At 43.8% G+C, this 16,023-nt stretch overlaps 1 protein-coding gene across 1 annotated transcript in view; it reads left to right on the top strand.

Moving 5' to 3' along the window:
* The first annotated feature begins 1,368 nt into the window (after positions 1-1,368).
* The window catches only part of LOC143220817 (trehalase-like), a 31,730-nt gene continuing 17,075 nt past the window's right edge, over positions 1,369-16,023 (top strand). Inside the window, 1 exon segment of the mRNA XM_076446400.1 lies at positions 1,369-1,469. Coding sequence (XP_076302515.1) covers positions 1,369-1,469 — 101 coding nt within the window.

Raw genomic sequence — 16,023 nt, 5'->3', positions numbered from 1 at the left:
AATAACTCGACGATTATAACACGCGTCATCTTCCTTTATTTTCGGTACAAACTTCTGCAGATAATTAGACAACGACGCACTCGAAACTTTCGACAGGCAATCTCGTAATTATTGCAAATACTACGTAATTGCGTTAACGATTTTTCTTCGCGCCTCCGCGTAATTCGTCCCTTGACCTTTCGATAAGAATTCTAGAATCACGGATCTCCGTCTACAGCTAGCAAAAACGTTGCATCGGTTGCATACGAAATAAGGCATAAACAGGGAAAATACGGGACTAATCTCTTTCCCCAGCCTCGTTTGTAATATCCTACAGCTTCCGAACTTTCCGCCAATAACGCGCGTAAATAGCAGAGGAAACTTGGCCAACGGAGCCTTATCGCGAAATTATACTTGATCGATAAACCGTAACGTATCTTATCGAATCTAACCAAACAAACTTCTCCGATATTTCGATAAATATTCACGAACCGTTCACTCCTGTTATCGAATCGTTCGTTTGAAAATTTCCCCGAGAAATGGCCATCGTAAACCAGCGGAAGCTGCCCGGTAACCACGAGGAAAGAACATCGGGACACTGAGATTCAATCGCGGAGTGATTCCCGGATCATGGACACTGTGAAAACCTCGAAGGAAGATCGGAGCACGTTTGGAAGGAAGAGTGGCTGGCGGTTCGGCTGGCGACCGATCACGAATCCTCGTCACGTGCTGCACTCGGCTAGAGAGGAACGAAGAAAAACCGAGCCTTTCGCCTTGGTCGCGTCGGAAGATAAACATAGCTGTCGCGAAGTTAATCGACAGCCAATCAGGTCGGGGGAGTGTTCCGGTGTCAGACCAATGAACAGCGAGCCGTTATCAAGCGGCCGGACTCATATAACCGATCGCAAGTCCCGGCTAACGTCCACAAAGGGTTCGCGGACGAGCTTCCACGCGGTCTCTCATTCCCGCCTCCATTTCTTTTTTTTTTTCTCTTCTTCTTCTCTCCTGCGTTCCTTTGATCTCCGTTGCGTTCGGTGCACGGTCCGAACGAGCCAGCGAGTCGGTTTATGCCACCGCGGGACACCTTGGACATCGACACCTTGGATCCCGAGAGGAGCCGTTTTGCACGGGTGGCGTGTGCTGGTAGCGCGACCAGCGAACTGTCAGCGGAAGGCCAAACGCGATCACGTAGCCGTTCGTAAGTGGCGCGCCACGCGTATCAGTCGGTCGGCCGATCGTCGAACGATTCGGCTGCGTGCTGTTGCTGCTGGTGGACGGCCGTTCGACACCGTCCACGGCGTCTGAGTTCAACCGACCAGGACCGGAAGTGGTTCGTCGACTCTCCACTTGACCAGGCCACGCGCTGCGTGACCCCTTCCAGGAAACACCATGCCAGATGGACTTTTGATCCTGCTCGGCGTCGCTCTGATCGCCTTGACCGATGCCGCCTCGATCGGACATGCCGGCGTCAAGGCCACGGACTGCCATAGGTGAGTGAAAGGGAAACGGCGAAGGTGCAAGGTGCCGCTCGAATCGCTCCTTCCGTGCCCGATTGCTATAGCTTCCCGGCCGGCACTCGTTCCAGAACTTACATACGCGCGCATCGGCTACGCTCTTGGCCCAGAAACTCTTCTCCCTTTGCTTTTTCTTCCTTTTCTCTCTCTCTCTCTCTCTCTCTCTCTCTCTCTCTCTCTTTCTTTCTCGCGCTTTTTGTCCCGCCGCGCACCCTTTCTTCTCTCTTTTCACGTTTTTCCCCGCCCGATGAAGCTCTATTGCTCTTCTTTTCTTCTGTTTTTCCATTCTCGACCGGCGTCTTTGTTTCTACGGCTTTCGGTTTTTGTCCGCTTCGGGGATGAGATGCGCGGAACGGGGATCTTGGGATTGGTGGCGCGCGGTTTGCTTTTTCGACGGATTTCCTCGGCGGGTTCGTAATTTTTTCCCCCGTTTCGAAGATCCCTGCAGAGGAAGGTGCGTCCTGTCGGCCCCTTGTCACTCGCTGCAAATATTCCGCTCTGAACTAACATCGTTGGAAATAAGATACAATTTGCTAGACTCTGTTTGAACTGGAATCGCGAGATGAGCGTACAGAACGATAATTCGATTTATGCATCGTTCTTACGTAAGATATCAATCGTTCGATGCTGGCGTTTATCAGTGATGAGATTTTTCACTGCCGAGTTGCAGCTGTTTTAGTGTAATTTTACCCGGACTTATCGTTCGTTAATGCGAAACAGAAAGTTCCTCGGCGATTAAAGAATAGAGTTTCCCCTTTTACGTTCCGCTCCGGCCGATACGATGCGATTAACAAAGAGGAGTCAATGTCTCGTAAATAACAACGATAATGCTCGAGAGCGAATTTAATACCGTAATGTGTTTACATCAGCTTACAGCGTCGCTTTTGCTACTGGCGTTTTCCTTTCACCTCGCTTCACCAAATTATTTCGGCTACTTACACCGCCGATTTTAAGAGATCTCCGATAAACGAGCGATTTTTCGCCCGTGGCTATAAATAAAATCCGCTTAACGTTCGTTATGCCACGAATGATAACGTTGGCGGGTGTAATTGGTTGCGCGATTGCCATTTTCTTTCTGCTTGTCGGTATTTTCAAGCGCAACGAAATATACAAACGCGCAATTACGTTGATAAAATTCATTTCTAAACAAGCCGATTTTGCAGTACATTATCAGCAACATTCGTGCCCACGACACGGAAATCTCCGAAACCTCAGATAAACTTGGTCTACTTTTTATCCATCGGTATACGTATGTGTATATATGTATATACATAAGTGAGAGTCTCGTGGACGATAAAAAGAAAAAATCCTGATATCGCTGGAGCACTACGTTCCATAGTGATGCAGGAAATACTAGAACATGAACGGCGTTCGAGTCAATTGCTATGAAAACACTCGTTTCCTCTGATTCGAGTATTTGCTCGGTATTTTTATCCGATACATTTTCTCCCAAATAAACATATATTCCTTCTAAAAATTCGAACGCTTTGTAAAATCAAACGTAGTTTTTGTTTCAAAACACACCGTCGGGTTTTCGGGACCCGAAGGAATTTCGGTTACGGATTCATTTCTCGTTTTTCAGGTTTCTCTAATTTTAGCAGAACTTAATCTGCATTTGAAACGTTTCATAGGTCACGGGAATTTGAAGAATATTCACCAACAATTCGAAACGGAAGATTCTAAAATTCGAAAATTAATCCGTCGTGGAAACTCGTCTGACACTGCCAAGGAGATCTCTGAAACTGTTAAATTTCTCGAACATTTCGAGATTCTTCCAGTGAAAGTAAAAATCGATATGTAACGATTCGTGAAACTGTCTGGGGTAAAGATTAAAATTCGCAAGAAATTCCGCGCTGGATATTTTTCAATTTCGCAGACAGTCGATCAGTCGTGCCAAACGTGTTCACGGAAATGAATCACGAAATAAAGATCTCCGCGAAGGAACGAAGAGATTCGACGAAAGAAACCGTACTTCCGTCATCTATTCTCACGATCTGCTGGTTAAAAATAGCACGCGCTTTGTTCCACGATAAATCCTCGCTTCCGGAAATATTCGTCATCTCGTGATCGATCGCGATCAATGAAAGAATTTGATAGATTCCAGTTTCCCGCTGCGAGTGTATTTACCACTTATTCATTGCATGCCTCGTTGTCGCAAGGTTGGCATCTATTCCAGAACTACGTTCGTTATAGAACGGTGCTTAAGTTATTCTTTTTATGCAATCGTTTCACGCGTCCGCCACGTATCATTATGTTCGACCTTTTTGCTTCCATTCGATCGGAGACCGAGCGAAGGAAAACTTGGAGCTGTACGGATATTGGAATGAGAACGGTAATGATAATGAGATCGATAAGATTACAAATTCCCGTGTGTGTACACTTTGTACTCGCTTGGAGGTTTTCGAAGATCCACGGCGACCTTTGCTCGCTGAGATTTCTATCGACCGGAGATGCGAAAAATAATCGATTGTTCTTATTCTCGTCGCAAACACGATAAGACAGGGAATCTCTGTCGATTAAATTTATTTTTATATTCGATGGATAAAGAGTGAAAGATCGGGGAGGAAAGTAAAGGGGTATCGATAAATCGCGAGGCGAAGAAATTGCTCTTAGATAATTTGACGTTCGAGTATCATGGCACTTGAGAGATTAGCGATGCGTATATTTGTTGGTAATAGACTTATCTATCTGCTTATCTGTTCGGCTGTCGAAGTAGGTACTCGTAATTGACAGAAATACCGGTTTTATTTATTCGGTGAGCGGATCGTTGTGTCGCGTTGAATTTTTACAGGGGCACAGTTTATCGATAAACCGTCGATAAAATGCCAGATAAACAACGATTTTCGGAAATTTAACGACACTCCTCGTCCGGTATCGAACGGCAACAAAAGTGACAACGAAAATCGTCATTTGCGTTTTGTCGCGCGATACCAGGCAATCGATAACATTTTCGGCGACGGTTTTTTCAGATGCTCGAAGAAATAACGTATTTTTTAAACACCGCTTCTGATAACATCATCAGAATGGCTGCGAGCCAGATTAAAGCTGAAAAATACGATGGATATTTCGCCAACTGTATCGCTACGTTTATTTACGAATTTTCAAACGTGTCAGAAATATTTTCTAACACGCGTCATCGGTTTTAATCGTTTCTACCGCGATAGTCGCTATTTTTCCACAATGACTATCGACCGAAGTCGTCGCATCGTTTACTTTAATTACATTCGGAACGTAAAACTCTTGCTTCCAAGTTTCGAGCAATTATCAACTTCGTGTGTTTGAGACGGAAGATAAAAACTTCGGCTCCGTGCAGTGATTAACTCCTAGTCAGCCGCCATTTTCTCAAGTCCTCCATCTGTCATTATCTAAGCGAATTTATAATCGCGATACGGCTACTAACGATTTCCCAACGCTCGTATAGTTACCCTATCATTCTGGCTTAATCCATTTAGAAACATTGTATGCAATTATCTTCGACAGCTAGGTACCTCAATTAATCACGATAAACAGCTGATTTTTTCCAACGAACACGTCTATTTAACCATTCACTCATCTACCGAAGACTTCACGTACGTTTCGGTGTTATCGCCAACATGGATAACCAATTATCGTCAACCTTGTTTCACGGTGTATCAACGACGACGCGCGAAAAATTTCCTAGATTCCATCCACGTAAACACTTGTAAACGTCGTTGCTTACAATTAACTCGTTTCTCGTCCTTCTCTCTCTCCCTCTCCTTCTCTCTTCACGTTTTTGTAATAACCAAGTTCGGTTACGAGCTGTTTTAAATATATTTTAAACGGCTATGGCCGCACGAACACGAGCACACGGATAAGAAACGAAGATTTCGAGTGTGCATGATGCAATTTTGTTTGTTACGAATAATCCGTATCGTTTCTGGATATCGATTTCCTGGAATCGAATTGTTTTTGGCTTATCCATCCACGAGTTAATAGCAGAGGTTGGGCATGTAGCCAAACGCGGTATCGCCAGTCTAATACCTCGGGTTGTATCGTTCCTAGGTATTTGTTAAATTTCCCTATGCACGGGTGTTTGAATTCACGCTTATCCTATCAGCTGGAGGGACTATTATCATAGTGATAATTCTCTATTTCAGAGCTGGCATAGTTTTCGTCCGAGCAACAGTCTTTGTTTTCCATTCGTTAGGAGCAAATCCATCGTAACGGTGTATTTTACTCGCAAAAATTCTGTTATCGTTGAACTTGGAGTTAAATAGAATAACAGCTGAACGCTTTGTCTATCAAAGCTTCGTATTGTAAACTAAACAATTGGAAGGTGTAAAATTTTCGTTCCAAGTATTAATTATTCTTCGCAAATCTCGCGCAAAATTTCCGACAGTTTTCCGTACAATTGTTTCTTCTCGATTCAGCAGAGAATTATCCAAATTTATTTATTTATTCATCCAAACAAGAATAACAGATTATAGTCAGCAGGAAAGAAGAAAAATACGGTGACAAAATTGCGATGTTAATTTACGATAACGGTGTTGAAACGCTTTATCGTCTAATATTCGTTGAAAAGAAGTATGTCTTACATCTAGAATCCTCTGCTCTCTTAATCGCGCGATACTATGCTGTAAAAGCTGCTGATCTCTAATCGAATCGACCTCTATCCCTCGCTAACCTCATTTTCACCTGAAGCATCTCCACGATAACCAGACAAAGAGTATTTGTCCGTCATCCGCAAAATACGCGATACTTATCGAGGTTGTCGGCGATAATACTTTATTTCTACCTATTTTCAATAACATTTCGCGACCACCCACTCGCTACGTGAACGTATTCTCCATACCGGGAAAGATCGGTCGGTCGAGTTTAATCCCGGGATCGATTTCTCCGGATGACGTGGTCGAGAATCGAGGAAAAGAAAGGGGAACGATAATGCACGAAAGGCACGCGAGGATGAGCCTCGTGATCTCGGCGCAGCTTCCAACAACGAGATCAATGGTCCAGCACTTTCAACGCTGTTAAACGTAATTATACCAGCCCCATTGTTCCGCTACGAATTCAGTTCAATGGCTTACCTTCGAGTTCAAGGCTAATTCATAATTCATTGCCGACCTGTCTCGCAATTTCTTCTCTTTTCCGCGGCCGACACTCATTTTGCAACTGCGGCATCCCGACCAACGCGAATTTCTGTTTCGATACGCTACCTTCGACAGTAATCGTTTCTTTTGTTTAACAAAACGATCGAGAATCGTGCTTTTTCACTCGGCGATACATAAAATAAAGATTCAAACTTCGAATGATCGCGGTGGTTCTTCGAGAAGGCCGAGAAATCGGCGATATTTCGCAAACGCCTGGATAATAAAATTATTCGCTTCTGTTACGGCTTTCGTATCTTCCCAACGTTCTTTTCCAACGTCTTCGTTTTAACATCGATTTATTTATCTGATCATTCACCTTTCTCGCGCTTTCTTCCTTACGTTTTCATTTCCATCCGAACGCATATTCGGTGAACTCTAGTTTAAAGTATCCGACATGGAAATACATTTTTCCTTCTGTTACTTGTCAGTTCCTTATCGAAGTGGAACATCCTTTCCGTTTCGGGTACCATTTTCTATACCCGCGTCTTAGGCGTTTCTCTATAAGTTTGCGCGTATATTATATAAATATGGACGTGAAAAACGAGGCCACAGAGTTTGGTGAAGTCGGTCCTCCAGATATCTCGTCGAACTTGCGACCAATACTTGGCCAGCTTTTAACCAAAGGAAAAATCATCGAGGAATACTCGCAATCTTCGCGATTACCTTCCCTCGAGAGTTCCGGTCGAAATTTCCTTCCAGGCAAATTATCTTATCTTGGAATCTGTGAAACAGAGTTCGCTTCTTCGGAGCATATTTTCGTTCGATCGCGACCCACATAGGATTATCGCAACGGCTACATCGACCTGTGGTCAATTTATCGTAATACAAACGAACGATAATAACGAACGTCGCGTGATCAAGGTAAACTGGTGCATATATTATTTATGCGAACAATCGCGGGAATAAAATCTCCGAAACCGTGTATTTTTACTGTGTCGATATTTCGAATATAATAAAATTTCTTCGCCTTCGTGTTACGCGGTACTTACGTAATTGGAAATCAAATTCAGCGTGGTTCTTGCAAGGAAATCTCTGGTTACGTGTAAATAAGAAAAGCTAGAAAGGTCTCGGAATATCCCTGTTCCACATTCTCTGATATACGTGTATCTCTCGATCATCGGCGTCCTTTAATTAATAACATAAATAACGTTAATTACACTGCTTGTTACGGATGAGTAAATTGTGCTCGTTAAATGCTCGTGGAAGGGGATAACAATTTAATTTAACCTTCTTGCTCGAAAGATAGGGATATTAATTAAATAATCCGATAGACTAGAACGTGCCTTATTTGTTCGAAACAAGCGTTCGTGATATTTCGTAATATCCGTGCGACCGGTCCCGATAAATGCGAAATAATTAAAGGGAATAAAACGCCGTTTGTTTTTCTCCGCGGGTTCGTCGCGAAATTATAACTCGCCGAGATCAAAAGAACCCTTGCTATCGTCGGTCTCTACACTGCCCGCATTCCGAGTCAAAGCGAATTTACATTTCCCCTGTGCTGTGAACTCGCTGCAGGATAAAATCTTCCTTTAACCGTACGCGACGCGAGAACACAGACCCAGAAAGTCGCGAATGAAAGCTCGTCTTAGCATTGATCACAGACGGCATCGTGTACGTTCGAACTTTCGTTGCTTTCCGCGCTATCGATTTCGCGGATGAAATTCTTCTCGCTTCTGGGAACGAACGACGGTTCGAGAGTGAACGAACGAGACCTCTCGTTAACCATCGAGGAAATCTCGATGCCACTGAATTATCGATTGAACGGTGGATGAAAATTGGAATGGTTCGGCTGAAAGTCTCGAAGACGAAAGTACAGCTGAACTTGCGGCGCGATCGGTCTGGAAAGGGGAGAGGGTTGTTTAAAAAATTCGTCGCGTTTCCACACTCGAACCCGCGCGAAGGGTTGTATGCACCCTCTCTTTCCGTTCGATGGTAGCGTGCTACTGCAATGGAAGTACAGCCATTTCGATCCGGTATAATGTCGCCGTAAAAGCTGGCTTTACGATCCCGATGAGAGCTGGCTCGTCGATATACCATAAATTCGCGACACGCGGGTTCACGTCAAGGCAAAGTGTCCGATGATAACAGCGGTCCGTTTTCTCTTGTTAGAAGTCCGATTATAATCCGAGAAGTCATAGATTTAGGGTTTAATTCGGTGAAATGGATCGTAACGCGTGGAAAGAGCGATAGAAGTATCAACGACGATTGGCAAGCAGACGAATCGTTTTGGAAGATAGCGTTTAATCGTTTCTTATTCCTTGTGAAAGTAACCCGACGTACGAAAAAACGCGATGAATGATAATTGTCTGTGTGTTTAACCCTTTGGCTACTGTGGATGCCTATAGATTAGAAATTTTGCGCTTGTGATATTGAGAACGCCTATAGGCACCCATTTTATTATCAACAGAATTCTTTCCTAAGGATTAAAAAATTTTTACAAAAAAGAGTTATGTAGGTGTATTATAACATTTGTCATTTGTATTATCCTTTGTGCGTAAGGGAAGGATATGAAACTATATAAGAAAACTTTAGCTTTGTTTTTTATAAATAAGAATATGTGATTTTTTATTATAATAAATAAGATCATAATCATATTTCTCAGAAAAAATCACCGTAGCGAAAGGATTAAATATTTCTATTCTCTATGTTTGCAATCGGTAATTTAATTTTCCTTGATTTCATAGAGCGTTGATATACTTTACGATTTTATTCGTCGGACAATTGATCATTGGTGGATAATAATATTTATTTTACTCGTTTGCATCAAACGTTCTTTACCTTGGATTTATATCTGTATATTAGGATGTATAAAGTATAAATTGTAGCGAGGTTTCTCTATCTCGTTTAAATGACGAGCACGAAGTTCGAAGTTATCTCTTGTTTCAACTTCGTTACAGTCTGTATTTTCAGCGAAACCATTAGACGTAGTGACCATTAACTCGTCGTCGGAAACAAACGATCGTGTTTCCCGAGAGATCGCAATGTTTTCAATAAAATTTCCCCATGATCGAGGAGAGATTTTACGATTTAAACACGATTGAAATATTTCAAATCGTATTTATATTCGAATGCATTCGGACGTACCAATAATCTCGAGGCTATAGTTTCCAAAAAGCTGGAAAGAGTACAAGGTTATTCGGCGTAAGAAATTTACGGCAAGTCGCGGTACTCGGTAAACAACGGAAACATTTGAGTTTATTACGCATAATTTTTATTATAACGCGAAATACACCGGCACTCCGCCGTGCAAAGTTTCGCGCGAGACCATAATTTTGAACGCTATCGGGAACTTTCTCGCGACTTTCCAGGCAGCTTTATTCCCTCAGATGTCCCGACGCTTACAAACGGAGAAAAAAGAAAAATCGTATCGCGGGTAGAACGGTCGGTAAAAAGCTGAATCTCTATACCTTTAACATCGTTTAATTTCACAGCGATATCCTACCTTGGAAATAACGTCGATTTCCTCCGCGCGCGGCATGTCCGAGTAATGATGCGGTTACTATCTCGCAGAAAAGGTGTGCACCGTTCTTTACATAACGAGGAATAATAATCCCGCCTGAGAAAAATTTGCCTCGAATGCCGCTAGATGCGCCGCATAAATCATGCCTTCTCTAAACGAATGCCTGCTTCGTGAAAAGATCCTTCGTGCGTTGCGCGGCTGCTCGATGTACAAGGAGACGCGCGGAGATGAAAATTCGCGGAACGACGAACGTTTGCCGTTCCTCTCCGAAACTGGACATACCATCGGTAGCGGGGAACGCGATTGTGCGAGCTCTCGATAACGTTTGCATAAACTCGAGACATTTCGCTCTTTTCGTGAGCTCGAAATATTCGAGGAGAGACGCTTAACGAAACGGGGTTATCCCTGTTGAAGGAAAACAGGATCGTGGAAACGTTTTCCTCGAGGGAAAGAAATTCCTCGCGAGAGGAAACCCGCGGATACTTATACCGAGCGGGCAATCGTACGGGAATTTCGAGGTTTCAGTCGCAAATCGTCGGTTTGGCAACGCTCAAAGAGGCGGAAGGAATGCATTACCGTCGCCATGTATTATAGAGCAGACCGATATGAAGAGGATTGTGCGTTGTTTCGAGAGGAACACGCAAGCCGCGGTATTTCCCTGGAAGGATCAAAGGCGTGCCAATGAAACGACCAAACACGGCTCTTTGAAATTCTTATTACGCGACTCTCATCTGTGCGCTCCTTTGTTGGCTGCCTGTCTGCTGCAAACATTTCCCATGTCGGGCAAAGAAACGGCGAGATCGCGATCGCGCGTGAACGTGGGAAATAGAACGAACGAATTTTATTGCCCTCGGCGTGCCGAAGATACCGCGGCAAATTATTTCGCAGCTGTTCGCGGTCGTAAACACCGGACAGTTTCGTATCCCGAAGCTCGGGCAATAAACTCTGTATCCGCGATGAAATATCGTTGCGGCTGTACGAGATGACAAATTTGAAAAGTCCAGCACGTGCGGATCTTCTGAGGATAATCGAGATACGTCGGGTTAACCACTTGCGTAATAAAGAGATGCTTTTGTTCCAAAACCAACAGCGACGTGTATACCACGTCCATAGGCATTTGTCGCAGAAATAAAAACCACGTGTCCGTCACGTCGGCTAACAGTTGGATCGTTCGTTATTCGAGCTATATATTCCCAAATGTTTTGAAATTTACCATACAGAAGTAGATTATTTAATTAACACGTTGGCTGCCGTGGGGGTATCGGTGACCGGCATTCGGCTTGGCTACAGCGCCGTGGGGGTCATCGGTGACCGGCGCGTTCAGATTGATGTAAATATATATAATTTAAACAAATGACAATACTTATAATTTAATTGCATTCCAGCGCCACGAGGTTACTGGTATCTCCCGCCACGAAAACTGCTTCAAGCATGATTTTATAATTCATTTTATCTGCTGCGAATTATATTTTAGCATAATATGCATCGCATAATGAAAAATTGGCGGCTTGGGCAAACCATCAAAAATGCGTCTGGCAGTCAACGTGTTAATTAACAAAATATTATTGTGTTTGTGATTATTTATTCATATCCGTGTAGAATTCTTTATATAAGACCCTACCAACGCGCTAAAGCACTGCTTAAAGCTTTGCGCTGACAAACGCGATGCAGCGTCAATGTAACTTCTTACCGCGTGTTATATTGTAGAGCGCGGCACGGCTAGCAAAAGTTAAATCGTAGCGCAAGTGGTTAAATCCTCTTCGGTTTGATCGAGAGGAAGATTCGCGATCGCCGACGCGTTTGACCGGGCTCGAAAAGATCGTGCTTACGATCGGAATCGGCCAGACTTCTAGAGAAGTGAAACTCGAGGTGTGTCCTTGTCACGAATTCGTTACGAAACGTTGATTGTCCCGCTCGATGTAACCAGGCACTCGATAATTCTTTTATTTTCATCCCGAAGCGTTCTTAAGACAAGCCCGGTGTCGCATACGTGTGTCGTTATCAGCGAGATCCTTCGATGATAACGAACAAAAGGTGTTGTCGTGCGTTCGAGAATTTTCCCTCGTCCCGTTCGATTATTCGCGAAATTAATTAATTAACTATTAATCATCGAATAATTATCATCGAAGGATCTCGCTGATAACGAGCAAAAGGTGTTGTCGTGCTTTCGTGAATTTTCCCTCGCCCAGTTCGATTATTTTATTATCTATTAATTTTCTTCGAGGATCGCGTGTATATCGTGTGCAGTCAATAAAGATATTTATCTAATCGGGATGTGTTATTATACCGTGTTACGACAGTCGTTAATTGCTTGGCACTTTATAGAAGCGTCGGCAGTTTCTCTATCTGGAACGATTGGTTGGTTTAAAATGAAAAAGCGAAAATCACGGGATCGGAGGAAGAAAAATTTCATATTATAATAGCCTTGGAGTTTTTGTATGGTTACTTTCGATAGGCGAGGTCTCGCCTATTGTATAACGCAGTTGGTTTTCCCATTTGTTCGACAAAGCTGATTATTCCTTTATTAATCTCGCGTGCTTGCCTATTGTTTACAGCGTATTTCTGCTGAAATCCTCGCTTCCTCCCATCTTCTGCTCATCGCTCGATTTATCCACTCGCTCGATTCTCTGATATCTCATCTAGTCTGAATCTTCTTCCTCGCTTAAACGTTTCACGTTTTATCTCGTCCTCTCTGCTCTATCTGCTATTAGGTGAAATCTCGAATCGATCGAAACTCGCGAAACGGCACATCGCGGCCCCCAAAAATTGCACAATCGTCGATAACCATGCTCGTCGAGTGAACGAGGACGAAGTGCAGGTTACAGAGGTGCAGTCGGAGCTCTGTAACACGAATTTGGCCAGGTATTAACAGGCTAAAACGAGATTCGCGGCAATCGCTGGAAATAGCGGTGTTCCGAAACGAAGAACATTCAAGGTGAACGTGATAAGTGTGCAACGAACAGCGGAAAATCGCCAGGTCAAAGTACAGGCCTCGGAAATTGAGTGGAAAACGCGAGGATGAAAGTACAGACGGGAATGGATGGAAAAAAATGAGAGAGACAGAGAAAAAGGGAGAAGAAAGAAATAAAAGAGGAAAAAAATAACGTCGATTCTCTACCCTGGCCAGGGGTACCAGCCTCGACCATTGGTTTCTGCTTTCGCCATTGGTACGATCCGAGACATCTCTCGCAAAATTCCTCTTGATCACAGGGGATATCGAGCTCGAAGAATTTCCTCGATTTTTCCTCGATTTTTCCTCGATTTTTCCTCGTCGAGGAAAATTTTTCTCGTCCTCTTCGAACTGGCTGTCCCTTTTTTGACACGCGTCACGGGCCAACCGATCTCTTCGTATCGTTTCCGAAGTTCACCTCCAGAGCTGAAGGATTTTCGAATCGACAAAGTATCGATGGAACGAAAGAACCGATGGAAGAGTTCCGCAACGCGGAGGAATTTTCCGTCCCGTGTAACGACGATGCTTTCGGATCGCTATGTTTAGCTTTCGACCGGTCTTCGGTTGATGGGAACGGAATAAATCGAAGGAAAATCATCGGAAGAAAGGAAGAAAACCGAGGAGAGATAGACAAGCGCGATCGGCTGTTGAATTGACCCGTGAAACCTCGGAATAGTCAATCTCGTACCGAGCTGGCGATAAGTCAGGGTGGAAAGGTCAAATTACTTCGATCATGGAATCAATTCGATTTGCTTCTCACCCAAGTCGATTCATAAAAAATGAAGTTACTCTGCGGGGAATCTCTGTGACGTGTACGATCGATGCTGAAGGGTAGTGGGTGGAAACCCTTTTAATGAGAAGCGGGTATCGGAATATGAAACATAGAGTAAAGAGCACAGTAGATTCGAGGCAATTACCAGGAGAATGATTGGTTATTTATGTTTACCTTGCTTTACCATATCCACGAGAAATAACGCTATGACGTTTGTATGATTATTTACAAATTGGTTTTCGGTGTATGGAGGTAAAAATAATCGAGCAAGTTACAGTAATTATTCGTGTTAATGGTAATAACGATTTATAAAATTCTCTCTTTACCATTTAATGGAGAGGAAAGCACTGCTTTTGTAACTACTCTGGGAACGTTTAGCTTGGGAAACAAGGAAATGCTAAGCCATTAAGTACCATTAAGTATTTTGCTCAAATGACAAATCGAGTTGGGTATAACGATGCTCGAGAGGCACGGTATTCATTAACGTTTGTAAATGCGCATACTTGTGGTCAGAGATCGACATACAGATTATTAAAGATATTTATTAACATTGATCGTATTTAAGAGTGGAACAGCAGAGTCAATGCCTTTGACAAAAATTAAAATCGACTTTTATTTCAGTATTAATAATTTTTATCCGATATTTACGTGTAATTCTACATTTGATTTCTGTCCTTTCCGCGACGTTCGAAAATTGCGAGAAACGTTACGATGACTGTTAGATATCGTGATAAAATATTTTTCTAACTCGGTGATCTCTAACCTCTCTATTAACGGAGAAATTACTCGTGACTTTGTCAACTTTGAACTCTTGCTCCTAACTGCTCCGAAGTTTCCACGATCATTTATTCCCGCACACGCAGACACTTTCTTTCCCTTTCTATCTGTCTTTCTTCTTCAACGCGGCGATTCTCGAAAGATACTCGGACACGTCCGCCGAAAAACTTAGATGGCCATGTAGCCGTCGTTCGCATTGTAACCTCGAGCACTCGCTTCGAGCCCTCTTCTTTCATGGCTTCAACACTCCGGAGTAAGCACTCTTAGTCTATCTATCTTCCACATCTATCTCTCTGGGCCAAACGCTCTTGACTCGCCCGACAAAGATCCTATCGCTCTTACACCATCGAATCGCTAGATCTCGCACTGTGATCCAGCGACTTCCGATGCTCCACCGTAAGATCTTCGATATCCTTGAATTCGACACTTCCCGAGACCCGGGGGATATAAAGTTTTACACCGCCACTTGGATACGCCATTTTGGCCAGCGATTGTATCCGAAAGGCACCGTGCAGGAATAAAATATTCAATAGAGCTGTAAAAGAGAACTGTTCGAGGGTGATATGCAGACTGACTTGAAACACTATCTCGACTCCTTATCTGATTTCAACTCTGAGGTGTCGAATGATGCTGGAGAGATTGGGGATTAATAACGAGCTGCGTTGAAGTAAAAGTAACTCGGGCCGAGTCTCTCCCATAAATTAGCTGAAGCGTATCGTTCGACCTTGAACCCTGGCATTCTCGGAAGTCGCGTCTTCGAATAGACAGCTTCATCGGATAACCTAACAACCTCTCACGGTTATACCGTTCCTTCCGCGAACATCGACTTCTCAATTAACGCCCGCACAATTACGCGAACAATTTCCACGCGCACACGCGGTCAATGGAGCGCGGATCGCACGAATTCTTCAAGAGTTAGCCAACGATTAGAGCCGGTGTTACGCGGTTTCTTCGACGCGAAATGCCCGGTTGACCTGAAAGCTTCGCGGATTTCGATTAAAGCACGATATCGGTGACACTGTACGTATCGAGTTCTATCACGGACTTAAATTTCCCGGTGTTTTACCTGTTGCTCCGGTGTATCGAGCCCGTACGCGAGTCGAGGCATACTCGCGTTACACGTTGTGCATCTTCGAAACGAGTCCGACGAAACTCGAGCTCTCGAATCCGAATATAGAGCCTCGTCTCGTTTTACCCGGTTTCTCGAGCTGCCTCGACGTTATCATATCCGCGGAATCGAGGAGCGAACAAAAATGCAGATTCCCGTGGGACGATGTTTACAGCCGATGCTGAACGTCGTCCGATAAATTCGTTGCAAACTGGGATAAATTTCGCGGGATATCTCAACGGGACATATTTACAGAGCACTTCGTTTCTCTGTGACGTGTTCGACGTTGAAAAGCGAGTTAAAACTCTTCGGCACGAAGCTCCTCGAAGGAGTTATCCCGAAAACGTGATTCGCA

Source organism: Lasioglossum baleicum, unplaced genomic scaffold, assembly GCF_051020765.1.
Source record: "Lasioglossum baleicum unplaced genomic scaffold, iyLasBale1 scaffold1629, whole genome shotgun sequence".
NCBI lineage: Eukaryota > Metazoa > Arthropoda > Insecta > Hymenoptera > Halictidae > Lasioglossum > Lasioglossum baleicum.
Note: the sequence above shows the minus strand (reverse complement) of the source record. Positions and strands in the feature narration are given on the sequence as shown.